General features: G+C 35.9%; 3 protein-coding genes across 3 annotated transcripts; all 3 read right to left on the minus strand.

Annotated features, from left to right (window-relative positions):
• Positions 1-3,550: 3,550 nt before the first annotated feature.
• On the minus strand, positions 3,551-4,417 carry LOC107647956 (uncharacterized). The gene has a single exon (XM_016351999.1). It carries the CDS (start codon positions 4,415-4,417, stop codon positions 3,551-3,553), a length of 867 nt encoding a protein of 288 aa, XP_016207485.1.
• Positions 4,418-7,154: 2,737 nt separating this feature from the next.
• Positions 7,155-7,547, minus strand: LOC148575922 (uncharacterized). Its single transcript, XM_088502621.1, has one exon. The coding sequence runs from the start codon at positions 7,545-7,547 to the stop codon at positions 7,155-7,157; it is 393 nt and encodes a 130-aa protein (XP_088358747.1).
• LOC148575923 (uncharacterized) lies at positions 7,544-9,546 on the minus strand. The gene is made up of 4 exons (XM_088502622.1): positions 9,417-9,546; positions 8,015-8,790; positions 7,771-7,960; positions 7,544-7,686 (listed from the first exon to the last, which is right to left on the minus strand). Exons 1-4 carry the CDS (start codon positions 9,544-9,546, stop codon positions 7,544-7,546), a joined length of 1,239 nt encoding a protein of 412 aa, XP_088358748.1.
• Between the last annotated feature and the right edge of the window lie 5,994 nt (positions 9,547-15,540).

Here is a 15,540-nt window from a genome sequence, read left to right on the forward strand (position 1 = left end):
TTGTGTATAAATACATGTGTGGTTTAATTTATTTTCAATGTGTATTTGCATTCCAGCATGTATTTTATACTGGTGGTTGATTTTGGTGGCTGATTTTGGTGTACACGTAGCATAACTCTATTTAAAATGTGTCTGACACAAATACACGACAACTCAGCAAAGTATTGAATGTGAAAGGGAATGGAGAGAAAAGAAAGATTTCATTGACTAAGTGAGTAATTACAAATAAGGTATATATACACAAGTAAGCTAAGAGCCTAGCTAACTGCTATACAGTAGGAAGAATGACTAATTAATTGCTAACTAATTAAGTTAGGTATCCATAACTTCCCCCCTCAAGTTGGCAGGTATATGTTAATCATGCCAAACTTGGAGATGAGATTGTGGAAATAGGTTGGAGTTACCAGCTTCGTGAAGACATCGGCAAGCTGATGCTGAGTTCGAACATGGATCAGTTTGATGAATCCTGCCACAACTTTCTCTCGAACGAAATGGCAGTCTACCTCAATATTCTTAGTCCTCTCGTGAAATGTGGGTTTGATGCAATGTGGATGGCTGACATAGAGTCACAAAACAGCATGGAAGATGGTGCCTTGATTTGAAAATCAGATAGGAGTCCTGTCAACCAAGTCAATTCAGCAGCCACAGCTGCCATAGCTCTGTATTCAGATTCAGCAGATGATCGGGAAATCGTTTGTTGTTTCTTTGATCTCCAGAAAATCAGAGAGTCCCCAATGAACACACAGTAACCTGAAACGCTTCTTCTAGTGTCGGGACATCCCGCCCAATCTACATCCGCATAATTAATTAGCCTCTTTTCTGATTTTGCAGAAAATAATAACCCTTGACCCACGGTTCCTTTCAAGTATCGCAAGAGATGGTGAAGTGCATTCATGTGAGTAGTTCTAGGCTTAGACGAGAATTGACTAAGGGTAGAAACCGCATAAGTAATGTCCGGACGGGATATGGTGAGGTACATTAACCTCCCTATTAGTCTCCGGTAGATGGAGGAGTCTGCAAGCAAATCACCATCGGAGTCGCTCAGCCTGAGGTTAGCCTCCATAGGCAGAGAAACAGACTTGGAATCTGTAAAATTAGTGTCCTCCAAGATGCTTAAGGCGTACTTTCTTTGGCTGAGGATAATTCCATCACTGGACTTTGCTAGTTCCAAGCCTAAGAAATACTTCAAATCACCCAGAATTTTCAATTTGAAGGAGGCCTCTAACAGTTTCTGCACCTTATGCATCATATCCTTGGAAGGACTAGCTAGTATGATGTCATCTACATAAACCAGCCAGTAAATAATCTTGTCGCCACTACCATAAGAGAAGAGTAAGTAATCATGCTTGGACTGTTTGAACTTGTGAGTGAGCAGCGCTAAAGTGAATTTATAAAACCATTTTCTTGAGGCTTGTCTCAAACTATAGATGGACTTGTTCAACTTGCATACGAGTCCAGAGCTCTTCGACTTGTAACCAAGAGGCAGGTCCATATAAACTTCTTTGAATAAATCACCATTTAAGAAGGCGTTGTTCACATCTAGTTACAATAAAAACCAATTGTTGATGGCTGCCAAAGAAAGGAGAACCCTGACAGTGGTGAGTTTGGCCACGGGAGAGAAGGTATCCTTAAAGTCAATGCCTGCCTGCTGCGTATAGCTCTTTGCAACCAAACGGGCCTTATAGTGCTCTAGTGAGCCATCTACCTTACACTTGACTTTGTACACCCAATGACATCCAATGGTGTGTTTTCCTGGTGGAAGAGGAACTAAAGCCCAAGTATTAGTGGCCTCCATGGCTTGGAGCTCCTCATCCATAGCCTGCCTCCACTCAGGGTATTTCACATCTTGATGGAAGAAGGAGGGCTCAGAAATTGCAGCAACATTAGCTATGAAATGGGAGTGATGGTGTGAGATATGTTGAAACCGATCTAGAGTCCCATGAGAGACAATATTTCACTGATAATCCTTGAGGTAAGATGGTGGTCTGTATTGTTTGGATGATTTTCTCAAGTTAATTGGTGAATTTGGAATATTTGACTGATGTTGTGAGGTAGGTTCAATGACTAGCATATCCACAGATGGTTGAGATGGTGGTTGGGCAGAAGGAGGGCTGGTAAGTGCTGCTAGAGGGACTGCATCAGTGATGGATACTGGGATAACTATGTCAGGAAAATTGTCCACCATGGGCCTGGAAGTATCGGTTAATTGTCGAAAGAAAAATTCAATTTTGATAAAGGATACATCTCTGGAGATGAAAATCTTCTTGTTCATTGGGTCATACAACTTGTATCCCTTGTAACCAGAAGGATAGCCAATGAAGATTGCACGCACTGCTCTCAGGGAGAACTTGTGTCTCTGAGATAGAAGAGAGGACGCATGAGCTAAGCAGCTGAAGACTCTCAAAGACTGATAGTCAGGTTGCTTAAGGAAGAGTCTTTCATATGGAGAGCAGTGTTGAAGTGCTGGACTTGGTAAGCGATTGATGAGAAAAGTGGCAGTCAAGACACAATCTCCCCAAAAGGCAATTGGGGCCTTAGACTGAAAGAACAATGCTCTGTCTACATTGAGTAGATGCTGGTGCTTTCTTTCAACAACGGCATTTTATTCTGGCCGCTCCACACAGGAGAATTGATTAAGCATGCCCTTGGAATTTAGGTAATCAAGGAGCATTAATTCACCAGCATTGTCTGATCTCACCTGCTTTACCCTAGTATTAAACTGAGTTTCAATCATATTAAAGAAATTGATGAAAGTGGGAGAAGCATCAGATTTGTATTTTAGCAAAAAGGTCCAAGTGAATCTGGAATAATCATCCACAATAGTAAGAAAATATCTCATGTTATTATAAGTTGGAGCTCTATAAGGGTCCCAAATATCACAGTGAACCAAATCAAAGGAATTCTTACAAAAATGATTATTGGATTGAAAAGACAAACGCTTGAGTTTAGCTAAGGAACATACTTCACAAGTAGAATGATTGTATTTGAGAGTTTTATTGAACAAAAGATGACTCAATTTGTTAAAGACTTTTTCTGAAGTGTGACCTAAACGAGCATGCCAAATAGTGCTATCAACATTGGTTACTGATCGACAGCTATGAACAGAACTCCTAGTATGAACTGTGAAGGGTGATTGTAGCAGAAACAGGTCATCAGTTTCATCACCTCTGTCAATCACCTTCTTGGAGGTCCTGTCCTGTATGATGAAGGCTAAGTCAAAAAAGAGAACTGTGCAGTTAGACAATTTCAACAAAGAACTAACAGAAATCAAATTAACTCGGAAAGAGAGAATGAATATGACATTGTAAAGGATCAAAGAAGAATTAAGAACAACATTACCAATAGCTAAGGCACAAATTTTGGTATGGTCAGGTAAAGCAACAAAATGATTTGTAAGAGGTTTGGCATTTTCCAAAAATTTAAAGGAATTAGTGATGTGAGTGGTGGCTCCAGAATCAACTATCCAAGAACTAACCTCTGCCATTTGATTCGAATAACATGAGGAAAATACTTCACCTGCACAAATTTCAGGTTTAATGTCCTGAAGAGCTTACTGAGTTTGCAAGAGAGTCATCAATTGGTTGTACTGAGCCGCTATAAGTGAAAAGCTGGATGTTAGAGATGGATCTTGGCTTTCTTGTTCATGAGCGGCCTTGGCAACATGATGCACTTGGGATTTGGCATTCACAGGCTTGTTCTGGGAATATCCAGGAGGATATCCATGGAGACGATAACATTTGTCTTCAGTATGTCCCAGCAACCCACAATGAGCACAGAGTGGACGATCTTTCCTCCCTTTCACCTTGGGACTAGAAGGAGCGGTGGGTCTTGGAGACTGTTTGACAGCAAAGTCCATATGTTGGCTTGGAGAGGTGAGTGCTCTCTGCTTCTCCTCTTGCAACACAAGAGAAAAGACTTTTCCAATTGGAGGCAGTGGATCTGACAATAGGATCTGGCTTCGAACACTTGCCAATTTCTCATTGAGACCCATAAAGAACAGCATCACATATTCTTGATCAAGAAAGGCTTGAATCAGCTTAATGCCACCACAGGAACAAGATACCAATGGCTTGAAGGTGTTGAGTTCTTTCCAAAGTATCTTCAACTTTGTGAAATACTGTGAGACCAAGAGAGAGCCTTGAGTCAGAGACATGAGTGACCTCTTCAGCTCAAAGATGCTAGGTGCGTTGCTCTGAGAGAAGCGAGTCTCCAAATCTTGCCAGAGTAAAACCGCGGATCCAGCATAGATGACGCTTGCCGTAATATCCTTGGAGATCGCATTCAGCAACCACGTAGTGACGATGTCGTTCGTGCACTGCCACAATTCAACGAGTGCATGGTCAAGAACTGGATCTGGCTTCGGGAGGGAGCCATCGATGAAGCAGATTTTGCATTTTCCACTCAACGCAAGTCTCATCGATCTACACCAAGAAGCGTAGTTGTCTTCTTGTACGGGTTGTGAAACAAGCACGAGCCCTGGGTGATCGCCGGACTAGAGCAGATACGTATCAGGAATCGGCGAGGGCGGTGCCAGTGCTGGAGATCGAAGAGTATTGAAATCTCCCTGAGGAACTGTGGATACAGAAGTCGCAGACATTCTGATTGATGAGTAGAAGAATAGGGAAAAAGAGGAGGTATCAACTGAGAAAGAATGTTCTTGCCGAAACGAGAAAGAGCGAGAAAGAAGAATGGAAAATCGAGAAATTTTCCCGAGAAAATCAAAGAATGAAGGAAGAGAATAGTGCGGAAGTGTGAAGAAGAATTACATCTGATACCATATTGAATGGGAAAGGAAATGGAGAGAAAAGAAAGATTTTATTGACTAAGTGAGTAATTTATATATATATATATATACAAGTGAGCTAAGAGCCTAGCTAATTGCTATACAGTAGAAAGAATGACTAATTAATTGCTAACTAATTAAGTTTGGTATCCATAACACAAAGTATGCGTGTATAGTATTCATATATGTTAGTTATAAATTTAAGGTTAATTAACTTCTTATTTCCTCGTTTTATCAATTTTTTTATTTTTTTCGTCGAACATTTTTATAAGAGCATCATGTGAACTTTTTATTTTTAATATTGGGGAGGAGTGGTGTATAACAACGTTATAGGGCTGCATGGTGCATAACCGGAGTGTGACGGCCAAGATCGAAGAAATCGGACGGTCCATTTTGAAGAACAGTAATCGGACGGTCCGATTACTGGCTGGGCAGGTACACAAATCGGACCGTCCGATTTGCGCCCCCAGCCACGTGTCGCGCATGCAAGTTGGTCCAGCAAAGATGAAACACTTCCAACCACACAAGCTCCCTTAAGCCAGTTTCACTTTCCCTTTCCCTTTCACTTTTACTTTGTTCCATTTCTCCTCTCCCATAAACCCCACCCCCAGCCACGGTAGTTCACTCCATTGTTGAAGGTTTGAGCTAAAAAAAATTGGACCACACAAAAACTATGCTTAGAAAAAGAAGAATAAAAGATGTAAATCGTCCAGAACTCCACATTGCTAATTATCTTGATCATCCTAATTATGTAAGTTTTTATTCCAAAAATTTTTATTTTAGTTAAAATAATAATTATAATGTTAGAGATTAGTAATAGTTTATTATAGTAATAATGTTAGGAATTAGTGGAGTAATAATTTTTAGATATTTGAGTTTAATTAAAATAATATTAGAGATTATTGGGTATTAATATTGTTAAAATATGTTACATTATAATAATAAATTAATTATTGTTATTAATAGAATAATTGCAATAATAATATTGTTAATAATAATACGGTTATTAAAAAATTTGGATGTATGATAAATAAATAGAATAAGTAATATTAATATTAATTGTTATAAAATTCGCTTATTGTAATAATAATAATTATTACTGCTAGCAGTAGCATAATAGTTTAATTATCAGTAGAATAGAATATAGTTTCTGTTATGTACGTGTGAATTTAAATAAGTTAATTAGTTTAATTGTTAATAATAAATAATTTTTTTGTAGTTACGTAATATTGTATTAGTCGTTCGTAAATAAATATTATGAATTAAAAATTATTGAATTAATTATTTATGTTATAAGTTTAATATAAATATTTAATAAAGGGTTAGTGATTGATTTATTATTGTATGTTTGCTGTTAGAATAGAATAAAATAGAGTAGTTAGTTATTTGAATATTAGTAGATAATATAATAGTTATTTGTATAAAGTATTGTTATTATTATTATATTTATTGATTCTTATGAGTTACTGGTTGTTTGATAATGAAAATTCGATTCTTTTAAGTTTAATTTGTTAATTTATTAATATTATTGTTTTTGTTTAGGGATCTAGAATGTTGCAATGTGACCACTACATACCGCTGGATCGGTACAATCCAATAGTGGAGGGGTTTTTACGGGACACCGGCTTTTATCATGTTTCACAGATTGGAGTTGTCCAATGTCAGTCGGCATTGGTTAATGCTCTGATTGAGAGATGGCACCCCGAGACTTACACCTTCTATTTTCCGGTTGGTGAGTGTGCTGTGACACTGGAGGATGTGGCGTTAATTTTTGGTCTTCCGACGAATGGTTTGCCAGTTACGGGACCGACACTGAGTAGTTATGAGGCATTAGAGGCTGAATGCTTGGATCAGTTTGGTGTTGCACCTAGGCAGGCAGACTGTAGGGGAAGTTTCATCAAGTTGACGTGGTTTCGAGCATTGAAGGATCGGTTAGTGTTGGTTGATGATATCCAAATTCAGAGGTACGTGAAGTGCCACATAATGTTATTGTTTGGTACCGTTATGTTTGGAGATAAGTCTGGAGCAGGGGTGCACTAGAAGTTTCTGCCATTACTCCGTAACTTTGTCGGGATCATACAGTTCAGTTGGGGTTCGGCATGCTTGGCACACCTGTACAGAGCGTTGTGTAGGGCAACTCGTGTCGACTGTAAGGAGATTGATGGTCCGCTGACACTCTTGCTTGCCTGGGCTTGGATCCGTCTACCATTCCTTGCGCCGATTCCTAGCAATCCTCGAATCTTTCCGATTGTAAATAGGTAAAATTAATTACTAAACACTTTGAAATAGTGTATCTTAAATTGAATTGATAAATGTAAATTAACGAATTGCATGACGTTAGGTGGCATAACTGGGAACGTGAGAATCGGCCTTACAGCAAATCCAGTCGTTGGTTTGCACAACAAGCAAACACATGTCGACACGGAAGCCGGTCAACTTGGAATTCACCACAGTCACACCGTTGTCGACGGAGGTCCACTGCATACTCCACACCACTGGGACACTCACGCACTTCGAATACCTCATTCTGTCGGTCAAAGCAACTAACTTGGATGTTACCCGCTGCCCGCTGATTCGCATGCAGTTTGGAGGTTACAAGCTCAGAGAACACATGTCCTGCATTAATTCGAGCCTCGGCCTCGGCTCTTTTCCGGGTGAACAATTCATTAAGCCTGTAAAACGTTGCCTTAACAAGTGCCGTGACTGGAAGATTGCGAGCCCCTTTCAGAATCGAGTTGATGCATTCCACTAGATTGGTTGTCATGTGACCCATCGATATCCCCCATCAAACGCTAAAGCATACTGCTCACGCGGAATCCGATCCAACCAGTTGGTATAAGCCTCACCCCGCTCGCGCAAACGCTGATAACGTGTCTTGTACTCGCGAACTGTTCGTGAGTATCCTGTCAAATAAAAAAAGACCCACCATAAAAAAGGTTCATCATAATAACTGAGTTCAGGAGTAAATGTAATCATAACTATCATACCGATGTTGACGATAAGTTTCTGCAGATACAAAGCCTTGAATTTCCTCAAAAAGTTGGACTCTATGTGTCTGATGCAGAACATGTGGAATACTCTTGGAGGAGACCAAGCTCCGTTACTACGAGCAATAGCAGCTCTAATGGAATCGTGCCGATCGGAGATAAGGCCCACACTATCACGTGTCACAATATGCTGTCTCAGGTTACTAAGAAAAAAGTGTCAAGCCTCAGATGTCTCTCCCTCAACTATCGCAAATGCAATTGGCACGATGTTGTTGTTGCCATCCTGTGAGACTGCAACCAACAAACAACCCTTGTACTTTCCATACAAATGAGTTCCGTCTACCTGCACTATTAGCTTGCAATGTCTGAATGCTCTAATACAAGGGTAATAACTCCAGAAGACTCGGTGTAGTACACGAATATTAGGAACCAAGTCATCTCCCTGATACGCAGGCATCGTTTCAAACTGAATGACTGCGGATGGCTCCTTGTGACACATGGCCTCAAACCATATCGGCAAGGCTTCGTACGAAGCTTCCCACCCTCCGAAAATTGACTCCACTGCCTTCTGTTTTGCCAACCATGCTTTGCGATAACTTATGGTGTAGTTAAACTTTGCCTGTACTTCCGCAATCACTGATTTCACCCTTATAGACGGGTCAACTTCTACCAATGGCTTTATTGCTTCTGCAACTGTGTTGAAATCCAGCATCGAATGATCTTGAGAAATGGTGGCCCTAGTACAGGTGTGACTTCCATTGTACCTCCTTATCTCCCAACAGAACTTTCTGGACATTTTGCTCACCCTGATCAGCCAATCACATCCTGCACCATACTGGGTGCATTTAGCATAGAATGTCGTTGGTTCTGACTCATGCACCCGATAATCTACACCTCTGCGGATTGTATAATCTTTCATCGCCTTAATTACTGCCTCCTTCATCGCCTTAATTACTGCCTCCCTAGAACTGAATTTCATTCCCACAGTAAATTTGCCATCTGGCATAAGGGGAAGCTCTGCTGCAATCACATCACAAATTTTAGAGTTGTCACAAATAATAATCTAATAAACTAATAATCACAGAACAATGGAAAACGTAGTTTTCAAAACTGATCCGGTCATCGAACCGGTCAAGTCACCGGTTGAACCGGTTTACCCGGTCCTATGTAAATAAAAAATAAACCGTAGTAAAAAATTATCACTAACATTTCAAAAATATCTAAATATTCTAAAACAATATCAGATACCAACAATATTATTTTGTTAATTTTACGGAGTTTGACCGATTTTAACCGGTTCACTCCGGATTTAACCGGGTTGGACCGTTTCGTTGCCTTGTGCGGTCTCATCATGGGACCGATATACCAGTTTTCACTCAGATGCAGTTCCGATCGAACTAGTCTAACCTAATGGTCCAGCTGAACCGGCCGGTCCGGTCAAACCGGTCATTCCAGTCTAATTTTACCAACGATGAAGGAAAATACTATATTTCTTAGCAAACAGGTTCACTTCATAATTAAACAGAAGACTTACTTATTACATGCTATATTCTGCCTATTTACCGTTGTCTCTACTGTTTGTCCTAAACTCAAAACCCATGCACAAATCATACTTTAACAAATCTTAATTTAAATTGATGGCTCACCTGCATTTACATATTGAGGAAACTCCGGTGCATGCATAGCCTCCAAATCTAACGACCGCATAAAACTCGGCTCCACAAACGGCTGCTGGTTTGCTAGTGCATTTGCCACATCCGCCACATCTGCCACCATAGCCTCGACAGCTTGATCTTCGTCTACACCCGAATCAACAACCTCGTAGTTACTTTCGAACTCTTCTTCAATATCACTGTTGTAATCTTCCAATTCAATGTCTCGGTCTGCTGCAGATTGCTCGAACTCGACATACAGTTCGATGAACAATATTCGCGACCGACTTTCAAGATACACTGAAAATATTTCTTGCATGCTCGCTTCGTCGGTCACGTATTTCGTTTGAAATTGCACGAACCCACCAAAGACAGGTACAGGATATATGTACAGAACACACGACACTCTGCTAGATATTTGAGAATCCATCTTCTCACAAATGACACCTTTTAATTCTTCAAATGAAAGTGTGAATGGAATAATAATATCCAACGGATTTTCACACACAAATTTTGCTCCTTCTGATGTTTGTAATGAAATTTGGCTATGATAATACACTTTTAATCTTACTCTATCATCCATGATAATAGAGAAGAGCAGATATACAAACAAGAAGAAGAGATCCGGAGAGAAGAAGTTTAGAGACTTGTAGCACCGAAGAAGAAGAAAATGAAATGGGCTGCTCAGCTTGGGTAGGACCATCCGACCGCTTGCATTGCCTTTCGAAATTTTTTGAACAAAAAAATCGGACAGTTCCATTACTAAACAGCCCGCCCAAAAAATTTGAAACCCAGAAATCGCTGGGTCCGATTTGGGTGCTCTTCGAATATTTTTGAATGAAGCTCTAAAATCGGTCGGTCCGATTTGGTTGGGCCAAAAAACTAATATCTTCCCATGCAACAAATTGCATGGCCCGACTTCCATGCACGCAACCTCACCACGCACAAATCGAACGGTTCGATTTGTGCCCCTCACCCCTGATTGAAATCGGACCGTCCGATTTTCGGCCGTCAACTGACCACCATCACACCTGTGTTAAACACCTTCCAGCTCCATAAACAGGCGTTACACCAAACCTTGCATCATATGTTAAAAAATCAGCCGCATCATGTTGCTTGCTATAGGGATATGAACCAATAAATATGCGATATCCTACAAATATTTAAATCACATAAATCCAAATGAAACATGCTATTGTATCTCTCGAAGATAAGGGGGCTACTTTTTTCCAAGGTCAGGGGAGCCATGCCCCATTGCCCTTTGCTCTTGAGTGACTTCCCTTGCAACTTGCTGGGACTTGGGCACGGGCAGTTATAGATGTCTTATTGTCTTGAATAAATTATATTAGTAGAGCTTGTCCCGTTTTAATACCCAAAAAAATATTAATAGATTTTTGTTATTATTAATAATAAAAATATAGAATGATATTATTCTTTAATAATTATATTACTTTATTAATATAAAAGGTTTTTTAATAAATTATTTTTATAAAATATATATTAAAATATATAATATATATTAATAAATATGCAAAACAACACATATTTAAAAAAATATTTTCTATCATTTAATTAAATTATTTGTTTTTGTAAAGCTTTTATGTTAGACGATTCAAATATTTTTATTAATATATTAATGTTGCTAGTGCGGCTGGCACATGTGGTCAGACTCCACCACCACCGTTCTGTGCAACTTGTGGCAATGAAAATTTTAGAAGGGAGTAATGTATTATTTTTGTTTTTTAATGTTTTGGATAAATTTTATTTGTGTTTTTAATATTTAAATTATTTTATTTGTATTTTTAGTGTTTATAAAAGTGATTTAATGTTATTATATTGTGAATTATATTAATAGATTAGATTATATTTTTTAATTATTTTTATTTAGATGTATTTATTTTTAATTAGATCTTATTTAAAAGTGTTCGATTTTAATATTGTACTCATAATTTATATTTAAGTTCAATATGTTCCTAAAAAAAATGAATTATATAAATGTTACCGGAATTAGTTTAATTTTTGATAAATTATTATCTAAAGTAAATCATCAACTCTGTTCTAAATATTTGTATTCTAATTTTAAGAAGAAATTTTTAAAATTTCAATTAAAACTCATGATGTGTAATTGATGATAAGGTAACATTAAATTATTTTTATAAATATTAAAAATATAAATAAAATTATTTAAACGTTAAAAACACAAATAAAATTTATATCAAATTTTAAAAATAAAAATATTACTTTACTCTTTTATAATAATATATTGCTCAGGAATCTCAATTCACAAGTTTATTTTCAAGTGTTGCAGCTTATCTGCACCTATGAGAAGTGAATTCACCTGACCCATAAGCTCGTCAAGATTCTTCCCCCTTTTATTTTATTTTATTTTATTTTATAGATTTTGGTGAAATTCTTCCTCTTTTATTTTAGCTTATCTATTTGAATGATGAGAGAGCACCTCATGTGCCCCAAACCGAAAGTAAAAGGTTAGAAACAAAGTGGTTTGATTTTTCTTTTGTCTAAGCTTTGGAAATAGATAAAATTAAACATGAGGAAGAGATTCATTCTCTTCATTTCTAAGTTCCTGCTACATCATAAATGGCTAAAAATATCTCTCTTATGTTAGTATAAAATACAGTTTAATTTTAATATAGTAACTGGATAAAATATTTTACAAATTATTTAATTACATTTATTTTATGAATAATAATTTACATAATTAATAGAAAAAAATTATTTCTAGTAATATAACGTTATATATATATATATATATATATATATATATATATATATATATATATATAACTGATTTATATTAACAATGTATCTAAATTATATTCATTAAAATAAGAGAAAAATATGTATAATAGTTGAAGGCGAGAAGGTTGATTGACTGAAAAGTAAACAGAATCCCTCTTCTCGAAGAAATCAGACAATCTTTGCTACATTATCCACATGGAGAAGTCTTATTGGCTACAAGATCAGCACAGCCAATCCATGCCCACTACCGTCCTCATGGAAAATAATATGTTCTTGCAATTTGGTTTTTATTTTTCTGATATAAATTTAAATATCTATGCCATAAATGATGTATAATCACAATTATTATCTTCTATATGTTCAATAACAATTTTATAACAAAATTGAGATTTAATTTTATTATGAACGCATGTAAATTACTAAATCTCGCACTACATTTCTTTTTTTTTTTTTTTAAATTTACAACGGGACTAATGTTTTTAATAGAAAATAATTTTTTTTATTATTAATCTTTATATCATTTTTTTTGTTTTAATTGTCTACAGTATTTCTTAACTTAACAGATTAAAAACTAATTTTATTATGAATAAAAAATCTATAAAAATTTATCACTTACCAATAAATTATTGTATACTTATATGTACAAGACAGAATGAATACCTAATTTTATCAACTAATTATAATGAAGAATTTTATTCAAAAAGTTATAAGTAAGGAATAGTTTCTGTTGAAAAGTATTAAGAATATTTTAAATATAATGACTTACTCATGCTGCATGAATGTACGATTTTATAAAGTATTATAACATATATAAAATATATTTAATATAACTATTATGACTTAGCTTTTATATTGGGACAGGATATGCATAATCGGTCCATTTAAAAATGTACATGCTCAAATCAAGATCATATTTCATATGCATTAAACATAGAAGATTTAAACAAAAATTCTCTCAAGATCTCGAGTTATCAAAAACTATAAATATTGGAGGACAAAATTCTTTATAGATATCTTTTTTAATCTTAATCTTTGTATCATTTGGACTTTAAACTTACTTAATCATTGAAAACTTTGTAGGTATATCTTTTCTATTCGACTCGAGATAATAACTAATTAGTAGTTTCCTTTCTTAAATTATTTTTAGAAATAGTATAAAAAAATAATAAAAATAATAAACAATGTGAATAATAAAATAAAAAAATAGAATTAAAATTATAATTTTTTTTATTAATTAATTATTAATAATTTTAAAATTAAAAATTTTAAAATAAACCAAATCACAAACGGTACAGCTATACCCATTATCACGCTAACCTCCCTCCTCTATTCGCAAAGTCTGGTCTGCAGAGTAATCTAGCCGTTGCTTCACTTGACCCGTTCTCCGATCAGACGCCGCCCAGACTCTAGCCGCAAACTCCTTTCTCCTTCTTCCTCAATACCCTCAAATCCTCTCATTCTTCTTCTTCTACTGCTTTCTCTCGCTCAATCTCTATCAAACGCTCTTCATTGCATTCTTGCCGCAATTTCAGTGTTAGAGCCTTGGTTAGACCATTTTTTTTCTCAGTGGTACTCACCCATTTTACCTCACCCCTTCACTAATGATGGGAATGCTTCAAGTTTTGATCTTTATAATGGGTTATTATTGCTTGTTCTCTCAATGGTTGATTTTTATCTATTTGACGACAATTCCTCCTTTGTCTTTATGCGTCGCCGTCGACTCTCTCCACTCCACAAATGTGTTGGATGTTCAATTCACTAGGTATGTAAATGGTTATTTTAATTCTTGATTGGATGGTTATTTTGTTCGATTCAGTTTAAGTATATATAATTAATAAATACTGGATGGTTATTTTACTAGGTAACCAGATGATTATTTTAATAACTACGTGGATGGCTGTTTGATGATGATCCCACGATGGTGATGAGGGAGTGAGCTACAGGGGGTGGACAATGATGGTCGGTGAGGGAGCTTCGAACGCTGGAGAGGTAGGATGATTAACGAGTGTGGGAGTGGCAGACGATTTGGGAAGAAGAGGGTCTTTGGGTGAACTCCTTTGGTAAATTAGGGTTCGGATAGTTAATTTTTTGAAATAACTGTTTGAACTTTTTTAGCTTAAGTAATTTGGAGAATTTTTTTTGTATTAAACCAAATTCAGAACCTATTGTTCACACTGTTTAAATTTTTCATTGTTTTTTTTATTAGTGTGAGTAGTTCTTGACCAAAATAATAATAACGTAATTAATTTAGACTTACATTTAAAAACATAAAAGTATGATCACATGACAAATATATTGTCAATCCACATATATACATAATAACAAGAAGCTGAAAAATAGTACCAATGTGTATCTACTACTAAAATGAAAATATATTGAGTTAGATTTTTGAATTGGTAATCCTGAATTTTAAAATTTTGATTGATTTTTTAAATTTAAATTATGAAATGTTGTTTGATGCGTAATTTTTTATAGCTTTTTAAATAGTTTTTCCATCTCCTTTATCAATTTTAGATACTAGATTTATTATTGCTTGCTCATGTACGGTGAAATTAAATTTGTCTTCGTAAAACTTTACTAAATAAAAGGCATAAAAAAGAGATTTAAAATTTTTAAAAAAAAAATCTCTCTATGAATATGAATTTGTAGTCTATTGAAAAAGCAATGTAGTAAAATTTTATGATCATGCACATGAACAAAATTCGCATAAGCTATGTATTCAATTCTTATTTTATTTTTATTTATTATTGTATCTTTTTCTTCTAAAAATAAAATTTTTTATGTTTATCTTTTTTTAAGTTAGTTATACTTATCTTTCTCTAACAAAATCATCTAGAGATTCTAGTTGTTTTAGCTTATTTTAAAATTCAAATTTAGTTTAGTAATTACTATAAATAAGTAGTATTGTTCTTTATACAACAACAACATACAATAAAAATTCTTTCACAGTTTTATTTTGATATCAGAGTCATGGTATCCTCCTTGAGGAGTATACATAAGCTATTATCTTTCCGGTGAGAAATCACCTTGTTTCTTTTTTTTTATGGATAAAAATAATTTCATTCTTGCTACTGATTTGATACTTTCTCACCTCACCAAATAATCCATCCTTTTCGTCTTATCCTTTCAATTCTAATGGACTAAAAATACCGTGCTCTATGCGCCCCTCCCCTCTTCCTTATCGCGCTCTACGCGTCCTCTCTTATCGCGCCTCCTTCCTGTAGTTCCTTCCGGCAATTTCTTGCGGCAGTTCCGTCAGCACCTCCTTCTCGCAGTTCCGTCAGCGCCTCTTTTTTCTTCTGACAGTTCCGTCTGCACTTTTTTTTTTTGCAGTTCTTTTTCCTGACAGTTCTATCTG

Source organism: Arachis ipaensis, chromosome B1 (assembly GCF_059453495.1).
Source record: "Arachis ipaensis isolate K30076 ecotype BB chromosome B1, ASM5945349v1, whole genome shotgun sequence".
Taxonomy (NCBI): Eukaryota; Viridiplantae; Streptophyta; class Magnoliopsida; order Fabales; family Fabaceae; genus Arachis; species Arachis ipaensis.